Here is an 11,737-nt window from a genome sequence, read left to right as displayed (position 1 = left end):
TATTTTTTTCTGCACCTTTCTCCCTCTCTTTTCCTTCTAGGACTCATATTATGCCCATGTTGGCATGCTCTATGATGTCTCACAGGTTTTGAGGCTCTGTCCAATTTTCTTCATTCTTTTTTCTTTGTGTTTTTCATACCAGATTATCTCAATTGCCCTATCTTCAAGTTCACTGAGCCTTTCTTCTGTCTGCTCAAATATGCTATTGGGATCCTCTAGTGAATTTTTCATTTTCATTATTGTACTTTTCAACTTCAGAATGTCTCTTTGATTCCTTTTTATAATTTCTACTTCTTTGTTGATATTCTGTATTTGGAGAGACATTGTTCTCATACTTTTCTGTAGTTCTTTAGGCCTTGTTTCCTTTAGGTCTTTGAAAATATTTTTTAAAAGCTGATTTAAAGTTTTAAAGACCTGATGTACAAATCAAGCTCTGCTTTCCATCCCTGCTTTCTTCCTTATATTCTACACCACATAGCCAGGACTCTGAGTTCATTCCTTAGCCCTACCTCTAAGCTCCTCCCCAGCATATTTTATTTCTTCTTAAATGGAGGAAGAACATGAAACTCAGAAGTCCTTCAGATCTGAGAACCCTCCTCTCCATTTTGAGCTTCTGGGTTCTGTGATAGAGATGAGCAGCCCAGGGAGGTATCCAGTTCCTTGGAAGTGAAGAAGGCCAGACATCCTCAGGCAGTTTCTCCTTTTGCCAAGAATCCAGACATTCCACAAAGCTTTGGTCAAAAGGTATAAATGAAGGAAGACTGCAAATCAGAAGCTTTTAAAAAAAAAAGCAGATTAATGACTTCAAAATAATGAAATCACAGTACACAAACATACAAAGCCTAAGACTTAAATGCTCTGTTGCTGATTAGCCCTGAGAGTACTGCCATCTCTCTTCTTGTCATCTGAGGAATAGAAATTGGTTTATGCAAATTCTAATCAGGTTCAGTCAAAATTCATAAGATTTTACATTCTTATCCTGGGGTGTGTATGTTGTGGTGGTGGTATTGATAATGGTTGACAGGATATAGGAGCTTTCTAAACCTCCCCCACTTCCTAAATCTATTAATGTGTCCATTAATAAACATGTTAATTATTAGCAGTAGAAATAACAAAGAACATTATAACTCTAACCTTGAACACAGGTCATTGAAGCCAAGTTAATTGAAGTGTCCTACTTAGGAAAAAGAACTTGCTGGAAATGATGGAGTTGGGAAACCATATAGCACTTGGCAGAGGACCTGGAATCAATGTGGAAACTGAGGAACATTGGCGAGGTGTGTCATTCGTCACCCTGGGGCAGGACTGAGTCAGGTCCAAGAACTGACCCTATCTCAGGGCTGGGACTTGATCAGGGCTTTGGCTCTGATTCAGAAGTAGGACTTACAGGCTCTTGTCATAACACCAGGAGATTCATCTTTCAACAAATTAGGACTCACAGAACCAGTGAGGCCTGTGCTATCATAATGAGTTATTGCTTGATCCATCTGACCTATAAAAATAAATGCTACACACAAAAACACCACAGTACTAAGCAAAAATGCCCAAAGAACATGGACGGAAAGAATGAACTTTTTTTTTTTAACTTTGAAACAGAAATTGAAACATGTGGACTTCAAGGGGCCTTAGAATGTTTGAGTAATGGGACTCTGGAACTAGAATTCATCAAGCATGTGTAGCACTATGTCAAGGGCAGAGTGTCAGGGGCAACCCAATATCTGGCCCATGAGCTCCCCAGGCCATTCTGTAATGATAGTATGCAGTGATTATTTATACACACTGCCCCAAGGGCTCTAATGAGCAAAATGTACTGGATTGAGCTCCTGAGGCAGCAGCATTCACCTCTGTCACCTCATGTTTAGCACAGTGACTGGCAAACAATGCTTGCCTAAAGGAGCACTCAGAGCAGAGCTTCATTTCTCAAGAACAAGGCTCACCACTTGGTGAATTCACTCCCCTGGAGTCCCAAGTCCCAAAGGCTGGACCTCTGGGCCTGTGACCTGGTAGACCTATGGGGTTTGCTTCACTGGTTCAAATGAGTCAATGTTTTAGAATGCTTCTGGCTTTTAAAACAAAGTGTTGAGGAGCACTCTAGCTGCTGCAATGTAATTGCCTTTTAGACAGTGTGATGCCCATCAGAGCATTCCAGCTCATCACCCTGCAGCCTCCCCAGCTGCCACGAGCAGCAGCAATCCATTACCCACAGGCAGCTCAACAACTTAATTTGACTTGAGCTCCATGCTTCTGTGTATAAAAAGACACTTGCCTGCCCAGTTCTCCTTCTTCCTTGTGTGGAACCAGCCATCTTTACCCAGGCTGTGCTCCACACAAATTATATGACCTTGAGCAAAACCTGGAACTGCATGATACTGTGAGCCCCAGCTTCCAAGTCTGTACAATAGTGCTCTCTGCCCAACTGCCCTCACAGGGTAGTGTGAAGGTCAAATGAGAACTCTGAGGAAAGGGCTTAGTCAACTGAAAGTCTGTAGACAAATGTTAGTTATTTAATTTGTGCAAGAGACCAAACAAAACAAAATAGGAAAAAGAAAGAAAAGCCCACACTTGGTAAATGGGAGAAGCTGAGGCCTCAGGTAAGAGCAGCTCCCATTTCCCTGAGCCAATAAGGACAAGGAGAACTTGCATCCCTTCAAGCTAGAGACTTTTATCTAAGAAAGCTTTGTACCCTCTCACGCTGCTTTGACATTGGACAGGGCCAGCATCGCAGATGGTAAGGTTCTCACTGGCAGGGCTCTGGTCTCATTTGTATTGTACTTACTGGGGCCTGGTACATAATAGACATGAGGCAGTGGATGGGTGGATTTGCTGCCCATCAATACTTTATATAGCACATTCCTAATTAAACCACCTTTATATTAGATTTATAAAACACTCACTTTGGGATGATGAAAAAGTTCTGGAGTTGGAGAGTACTGATGGTTGCACACAATATTGTGAATGTACTAATGCAACTGAGTTGTACATTTAAAAATGGTTAAAATTATAAATTTTGTTATGTATATTTTACCTCAATACATTTTTTTAAAAAACAACCTTCATAAACATTTATATTCCTTGAATGAATGAAGGATGGATTCTCTTCAATGCCCAAAAACTGGTCTCTAAGGTGCTCAATGTTTGTCTCAGGTTATATCCAGAGGTGAGGGAGCAGGAAAGTATCCTCTGAGTACTTGAGGAAACACCTAGAAACCTACAGTGTACATTAACATGACACAACAATGCCATGGCTCCCTCCCCTGAAGGCCCTCAAGCCAACCTCACCACACACCCACTCAACAGGGGAGGGACTCTCAGTGCTCCTGGCATCTCTGCCCCTGCCCAGCACACACTTCTCTTTAGGAGCTTGGCTCCCCTCTGTATATAAGGTCCTGGATGGAACCTTCATATTCTACATGCCAACAAGAGCACCTAGTCGGACCCAGAATAGGGGTTTAATGAGAGTGTGTTGAATGATAACAAAAAATGAATGACAAATGTCTTTTGTTGTTCCTGGAATTTTGTTGCATTGACTACAGCTGGAAATACATTCATTAGCACCCAGAAATATTTTGGTTTTGCAAGATTTTTGTTGTAATAATGTATAGTAAGGAGACTGGGAACCAGCATACAAGGATGAGTGTGGAAGAGGGACCGGCATATTGCATTCAGGGAGGGCTGACTTTTGTGTTATACTTGTTCTGAGTGACTCAAGAGGGCTGGGAATGCAGACAATGGGGACTTGATTTATCGCAAGGAAGCTTATCCCAGTGAGCATGGTCCAGCAATGGAATGGGCTGCCTCACTCGATAGTGAGCTCTCTGACACTGGAAGTGTTCAAGCAGATGAACTCTTCTTTTGGGAATGCCAATGAGAAACTAGATACAGTGAATTACAAGGAACCCACCTCCACTTTCTCTCCTGCTCTCCCCCTACTTTCCCTCCCGTTCTTCCTTTTCTTTATCTTTCTAACTCTCTATCATCATCTCCACCTCCTAACCCCCAGCCTGTGCTCTCATATCAGGGATTGGAAAGCACCTGGCCTAAAAGTCAACCAAAGAGGTTTGGCCTTCACAGCTCCTCTGGCATGGGGAGGGGTGCTGAGGCCTCACCAGTGTCCCGCCAGCTCTCTACTGTGGCAAGTGAAATTACCAGCTTCCCACTGTGGGTCTATTTAAATCAGCCTCTCATGTCTGATGGATTTAAAAATATGCTAGAAATCAGCATCTTAAATACAAGAAACACAAATAAGCAGATGAGGCTGCATTTTCCTTCCTCTGTGTTCATCCCTCTCTCTTTCTCTTCCTCCCCCCCCTTACCTGCCCCCTCCCAGAGTAGTTTTTACTCATGAGGGTCATCTCCTTCCTCTCCTCACCCCTTCTCTTCTCTCAGTGGCATGGCATGAAGTTTGCAGCCTGAGCAATGGTTGGGAGGCCCTGGGATCTATCCAGGTTCCCTCCTCAACTTGGTGGGAGACAAGTATGACCACCCTCTTGAGTATTGGGCACCCTTACTCCTAGCTCACTGCCTGCCTAACCATTGGTCTTCTGCATTGACTATTGGTGTAAATGCAGAGCCAGACTGATTTCAGAGAAGGCTCACCAAGCTCCCTCCTGTCACAGATGAGGAAACTGTGGCTCAGGTAGGAGGAGGGACTTGCCAGGGTCTCAGGTCAGTGAGCAGCCATGCTGGCTCCTGGCTGTCTTGGACATCACAGTTGCCTTTCCAATTCTACATGTTCTGCTTTTTGGGAAGGTCATTTGCTACCCCCAGTTCCTCTGACTCTCAATAATTCACCTGTTAGGGTTTCACAGGCTCCCGTCACAGCAGGGTTCCCAGTCTGTCCCCAGATATGTACTGGGAACTGGTTCTGGGGCCTTGGCCCACTTTGGTTGATCTAACCCAATTTTCTCCTGCTGTGATTCAAGTCATGTTCCCTCTAGTCCCCAAGCATCATCTCTTAGAGACTTGATAAGTAGGCCCCGCAGCATGCCCCCCATCTGTGGGTGGTGGCCAGCTGCTGGGTTGCAGTGGTTGAAATCAGGACTGCTTCACCTGAAACAGCAGCACCGCCCTGCCCCACACAGTGGAGTGATGTCTAGCTCCTGCACTCAACCTTCACTGCTCATTGGAATCACTGGGGGGGACGGGAGAATAGAGGAAGGGTTTTTCTTTATTTTAAATATTATTCCACTTTTAATTGTTTTATCTATTTTATTATTTGTAAAAATCTTGCTCTCCCCTCCTACCATAAATTCTGATTTAATTATAAGTTAAAAGAGTTTTTAAAAATTGTTTAATATTACCATTACTAGAGGCCCAGTGCACGAAATTCGTGCATGGTGGGGGGGTGTCCCTCAGCCTAGCCTGCACCCTTTCCAATCTGGGACCCCTCAAGGGATGTCCAACTGCCCGTTTAGGCCCGATCCTACCAGAATCGGGCCTAAACGGGCAGTCGGACATCCCTCTCACAATCCAGGACTGCTGGCTCCCAACTGTTCACCTGCCTGCCTTCCTGATTGCCCCTAACCACTTCTGCCTGCCAGCCTGATCACCCCCTAACCACTCCCCTGCCAGCCTGTTTGTCCCTAAATGCCCTCCCCTGCAGGCCTGGTCACCCCCAACTGCCCTTCCCTGCAGGCCCAGTCACCCCCAACTTCCCTCCTCTGCCAGCCTGGTCACCCCTAACTGCCCTCCCCTGCAGGCTTGATGACCCCCAACTGCCCTCCCTTGCAGGCCTGGTCCCTCCCAACTGCCCTCTCCTGCTGGCCATCTTGTGGTGGCCATCTTGTGTCCACATGGGGGCAGGATCTTTGACCACATGGGGGCAACCATCTTGTGTATTGGAGTGATAGTCAATCTGCATATTACTCTTTTATTAGATAGGATAAAGGCCTGGTGCATGGGTGGGGGCCAGCTGGTTTGCCCTGCAGGGTGTCCTGGATCAGGGTGGGGGTTCCCTTGGGGCATGGGGTGGCCTGGGTGAGGGGCCTGTGATGGTTTGCAGGCCGGCCATGCCCCCCGGTGACCCAAGCGGAGGCCCTGGTATCTGGGATTTATTTATCTTCTACAATTGAAACTTTGTAGCCTGGAGCGGAGCCAAGTCTCCTGTTTGCTCTGTGGGCAGCCATTTCTGTTGGGATTTATTTATCTTCTATAATTGAAACTTTGTAGCCTGGAGTGGAGGCCTGGGCCGGCCAGGGTGTGTGGAAAGCTTGGCTTCCTCCATCGCCGGAGAAACCCAAGCCTCCCTCCTGCTCTCTCCGTGGCCACAGCCATCTTGGTTGGGTTAATTTGCATACATGCTCCTGATTGGCTGGTGGGCATGGCTTGTGGGTGTGGCTTGTGGGTATAACAGAGTGATGGTTAATTTGCATATTACTCTTTTATTAGATAGGATTATCAACAACAAAAGGAATGGAATAATAGAAAGTGAAAAATCTGCTTGTGTGTGAACATTTTCTTGACTTTGGATCTGCCCTGTGTGCCTGTGTCATTGTCCATGCTTTCCCTCTGGATTCTTTAAGGGAATTTCAATGACTTGTCTATGGTCATGCAGCAGGTCATTAGTAAAGCAGATGGCTAACAGGGTTCTGGTGGACCCTCTCAATTACCAGACCTTAGGTAGCAGTCACCTGATTCCCTACACTGAGGAAGAAAAGTTGGGGTTCAGTGCTACACAACACACACACACTGATGAAGCCACACACTCTACCCATTTTAATTTTATCCTTGACTCCCTCCCCCATTGTCCTACCACTTATGACTTGAAATACATTCCACGAAAGTTGCAATATTTGCCATTACACTATGCCCTTGGAACATAAAAAAGAACCAAAAAAAAAAAAAAAATGAAGGAGCTCAAAGTCAGTGGTGGAGCTATACTAGCAGATGGATAGAATATGAGAGACTGCAGTATAGTATGGGAAGTGAGACTTTAGCAGGATTAAGTTGCCCCTGGACTTGGAGGGGGAGGACAAGGAGAATGGGTAGAGGCAGCCATGCTTTAACAAAGGATTCAATGATAGTCTGAGAAGTGAAATCAAAGGGAAGCCCTCAGGCAAGGATGGAAAGAAAGGGAATACCAAGGGGAGAAAAGGACCACAGGAAAGTGAGCTGGTTTGGGGACCCGTGCTGGATTTATGGCTGGAGCAGAGTGCGGGGTGAGGAGTCTGGGGTTGGCTGAAGCTGGACTTCGAGAGTGAATTGGGGATGGAAGCAGAGAAGCCCAAAACTTGAGAGCCACTCTCCTGCATCAGAAGAGTTTAAATGTCACCCTGTAGGGTGACAAGGAGCCTTTAGAGGGGTGTTAACAGGACAGTGACAGGTCTGCTTTACAATTGTGCCAAAGAGAGTGGAGTGGAAGGAGGGGGCAAGACTAGAGTGCAGCAGTGAGAGTGGCCCAGGGTGTGGGGAAGAGAAGGAAGAAGGAAGAACTCATACCAACGAATCTCAATTCTCAGTGTGGCCTGGGTTTGTCCACGAGCCAGGCCATATTGTACCCTTGGCCTTCCCTCTCTGCCTTCCCACAGTCCAGGGAGTTTCCAGGCTACCCGATGCCTCCCCACCCCATACTTTAAGTCATTACATCTCAAGCACTGATTTTTTTCCAATTAAATCCAGAGCCTTAGGAAAGGGGATTTCTCAGAATAAGGTGGGGACTTAGGGATTATACATTGCAAATCTCAAGCCAAATAAAATTACATTCTGTATAATCCACTACTTTGAATTCTCCAGGCTATCGTTTCCTCCATGAATAATCAAAGCTCGCTGTGCATGTGCACTGGGAGGGAGTAACAGAAAACCCACAAGTGTAGGCACGTTAGAGTTTTAGAGTCTCTTCCTCGACACCCTGTGTGAATCATTTTCTCTGTGTGGAAACTGATGCTCCATGAGCATGAGGACCTCCTCTAGAGCAGGGCTGGGAAGCCAGGACTTCTCTGGCCCAGGACCCTTAAGTCCAGGGCTGGAGCCACTGTGTTTAGACACAATCATGTAGTTTGCCCACAGCTTCCATCTCTCCCAGGCCCCCTGAGCCTGGACACCGCTCAGCCCTACTCTCCTTGCTCTTTCCTCACCTTCCTCAGAAGCCCACATCTCCAAGACTCACTCGTGAGAAACGCTTGGGAGTGACACATGAAAGGAAATCTAATCAGAGATAATCAATAGACAATATTAGCAGAGCCAAATTAACTCCCTGCATGGACGAGAGTCACCTGGCCCCGGCCAGCTCACAGCCAGCACCCTTAATTCCATTTCCTGACAGTTATTAAAATGATTTTCCAAGAGATAGTCCCATTTCAGCAGAGTCACAGGCTAATAAAGTGCAGTCAAGTACCCGGAGGAGCCCAGCATCTTGGCCTGCCCCCCCACCCTTTCCTGTGGCTCCTCATTGGCAAAGCCTCCGGAATTCTCTCTGTCATCCAGGCAGGAACTTCATTTCCTCCTCGAGCCTTTATTTCTCAGCCTGATCCCTGCCCCTCCAAAAGCCCAGCAGCCATTCTACTCTCCTCCACTGAAAAGTCAGGATCTTCTTGGAAACTTCTGAGTTCAGGTTCATCAAATAAGAGCTGTGGAGCTACAGAGTTAGAAAATCATAGGTTCTTTATGCTGGTGAGGGCCTACGACCACTGTAAGCTAAGCACCATCATTTCGTAAATGAAAGCACTGAGGCCTAGTAGGGGACAGGCCCCTCAAGGCCACACAGTAGGTCCCCTAGTAGGAGTAGCAGGTGGACCAGCAACTGACAGGAGCATCATGGCAGCAAGCCATCATTTGCTCATCAGGCCAGTGTTCCCTGAATACCTACAATGGACCAGGACTGAGCTGGACCCTGAAATACAAGCCCAAGTGAGACACAGAACTTTCTCTCCTGGACATCACAGTCGAGGGGAAGATAGACACAAAAACAGAGCTGATACCATGTTTGGTAAGTGTGGGCACAGATATCCACTCAGGGGCACAGAGACACCCATGAGGCTCAGAGGGGCTAACGTGGGTCAAGTCTGGAGGAGCTCACAGCTTGCTGTGTCAGAGCCTCAACCGGTCGTCATAGCTGTTACTACTGTGACAGGTCATCATAGTAGTAACAGCTAACACAGAATGCTGCTCTGGTCCCAGGCACGGCTCGTATTTGACCCTTACCACCTTCCTCTGAGGAAGATCCTAAGATTACCACCTATTTACAGGTAAAGGAAACTGAGGCAGAGAGAGGCTAATGACTTGCTAAAGGTTACACAGCCAAGTGTGTGAGAATTGCTCTTTGAATTCACTCCTCCAGCTCCAGAGTGCACACTCCTCCAAGCCCCGGCTCCTCTACTCCCGAGTGACTGTGAGTCCTCATTACGACACCACGGGAAGCCTCCTGCCACATGCGCTCTGCACCATGCAGAGGGTGGCCTCAGGCCCTGGATCATGTTTAATGACCTCAGGTCACCCCGAGCCCAGGGCCTACTCTGAGCTCCCGCAGCCTCTAATGCAGGTATCCAAAACCACCTTTAGAACCATTTCTAAGCAACAGAGGATCACGCCTTGAGGCAAGCTCTCCGACCCACTGTGGGCAGACACACTCCTAGAGCTGCCTCTCCCTCCCTCCCTGGTTGAGCCCGAGGCACCTGTACAGTCTTGTCGGGGCCTCCGTTTCAGAACTGGAAGGTCCCGTTTACATGCAGCTGTGGGACTGTGCACTGCGAGGGTGCAGTACCAGCCATCTCATGCTTTCTCACCTAACACTCACAGCCACCTGGGAGAAAAGTGTTATCATCCCCGCTGGACAGGGAAGAAATCACACAGGAACAGGGAGCTCCAGGAACTTCATGCAGGACTCAGAGCCTTTAGCAGGAGGCGCCAGGCTTCAATCCCAGGTCTGTTTATTCCCAAGGCTGGCTGGAGTTTCAAGGCATCATCTGTGACCGTGAAACTGAGCAGTGAGCCTGTGCAGTCTGTGTCTTTGGCTTCAAGGATGATGTGCTATCCAACTTAGCTAACCAACCATGGCCAGAAAGCAATTGCCATAATATCAGAAACCCATTAGGCTCCATGAAGCCTCAGAAAGACACTTCAAGAAGACGTCTGTGAGCTGAAAATGATGCCAAGCACTATGCGCCCTGGAAACAGCTGCCTGGGGCAAGAGGACAGCAGAACAGTCCTGAAATGCAGACCCAGCCTCACACAGACCCTACCAATCACCTCCCACCTCCCAGACAATAACATCCTCAGAGCCCAGAGGAAGCCGCCTATGGGAAGAACAGGTTGAGGTGACACGGAAAGGATAATCCAAATTGATCTCTGAGTTGTACAGATTGCCCATTTGCAGATTCCCAAGCGGTGAATGAGGCAATCCTACAATGAAGCAGTCTGTATTCAAGCCATTTTCCACAACAACCACCCAAGGAAGCCTCCATCTCCATCATCCATGGTGGCTCCTACAGGTTCTGCGGCTTTACATTTATCTTTCCTGCGGCTGTTTTTCTGAAGAAGGCAATGGGTTAAGTACTGTCATTTTCCAGGGGAAATGACTGCCAACTTGAGCTCATTACATTGCGAGCACGTGTGACATGCTAATCCTGTCCTGTCACTTCCTTCACTAAAAGCCGGCAGAGTCTTCTCACTGCCCAAGGAAAAAGTCTCCTTGACACAATTCACAAGGCTCTTGACTGTGGGCCCTGGCTACATCTCAAGCCCCCCTCCTCGCTGCTCTCCCAGGCCCTCACCTTTTCCTATTCTCTGCTCTTCTCGAATTTTCAGATTGGCAACACTCTCCAGACTCCTTCGGGCTGGGCCTCAGCACATGCCATCTCTCCCTCTCCGGTACCTCCCTTCCTCTTCTGCTTTTTCAAGCTTATGTTTAAACTAATATCTTCACAGAGTGTCTGGATCTCCTAACAGTCTCTTATTCCCTCAGCCTCTGTACTTTCTCTTTCATAATATTTATCACTCTTGTTTAGGGTCTGCTCCTCCAGCAGCCTGTAAATTCCAGAAGGGCAGACTGGCATCTGTTTTGTCCCAGTGCCTACCACAGTGTCTGCCACACAGGAGGGCCCTGAGAAATATGAATGGAATGAAGTTGGGAGAGACAACTCACTTACCTCTCGTGGTTCCAACTGAGACAGAACTGGAGCCATTGGGCCGAAGATGAAATCCCACCCCATGCTTAATCCAAAAGCCATGCCCAGCCTCCAGATAACAGGTGGTGAGTATATCCCCATCCTAGATATTCCATGTTTCATGGTCACATGCTATCCTAGACCATAGCACTGTGGTGTAGCACAGTATTTCCACATCTCTAGGTTTTGCTTCTTCCTTCCTGCACAGATGTTCTCTTGGGAAGCTCAGTCCTTGCCCTGCACACAGAAAAGGATCCTTACTGTTCTGTTCTTCTAATGGCTTCTGACTTACAATATCATGGTGACATGTGCCTCTGTCACACTGATGGCAATTTTTAATGATGGGGGATATTTGGCTGGTTATTTCTTATTAAATGTAGCCAGACATCTCTCAAACATCTATGTGGCTGCCATTGCAGTCAAGATGAGGTTCTCAGCTTGGTCCCTAACTCATCCCTCTTGCCGATCCTCAGAATGTGCTTTCAAGCCACTAACTCTAGCCATCAAAGAGATTAGGTGCTGAGAGTATACAAATTCAACACATTATTGATCAAAACTAAATATGACAAGGGGAAAAATTCTCCTGGGAAAGGCAGCATGTTTTGGATTTCAAAATAAAGTGAACTTTGGATTACTAC

The 11,737-nt window shown here is 47.1% G+C and overlaps 1 protein-coding gene across 1 annotated transcript in view; it reads right to left on the bottom strand.

Annotated features, from left to right (window-relative positions):
- Positions 1 to 682: 682 nt before the first annotated feature.
- Positions 683 to 11,737, bottom strand: part of PRMT8 (protein arginine methyltransferase 8) — a 120,118-nt gene continuing 109,063 nt past the window's right edge. Inside the window, exon 9 of the mRNA XM_080660339.1 lies at positions 683 to 775. Within this exon, the coding sequence (XP_080516465.1) occupies positions 738 to 775 (38 nt within the window). The 3' untranslated portion in view covers positions 683 to 737. The remainder of the gene's footprint in view (positions 776 to 11,737) is intronic.

This window comes from Plecotus auritus (genome assembly GCF_963455305.1).
Source record: "Plecotus auritus genome assembly, chromosome: 3".
Taxonomy (NCBI): Eukaryota; Metazoa; Chordata; class Mammalia; order Chiroptera; family Vespertilionidae; genus Plecotus; species Plecotus auritus.
The sequence above is the reverse complement of the archived record's forward strand: the minus strand, read 5'-3'. Positions and strand labels throughout refer to the sequence as shown.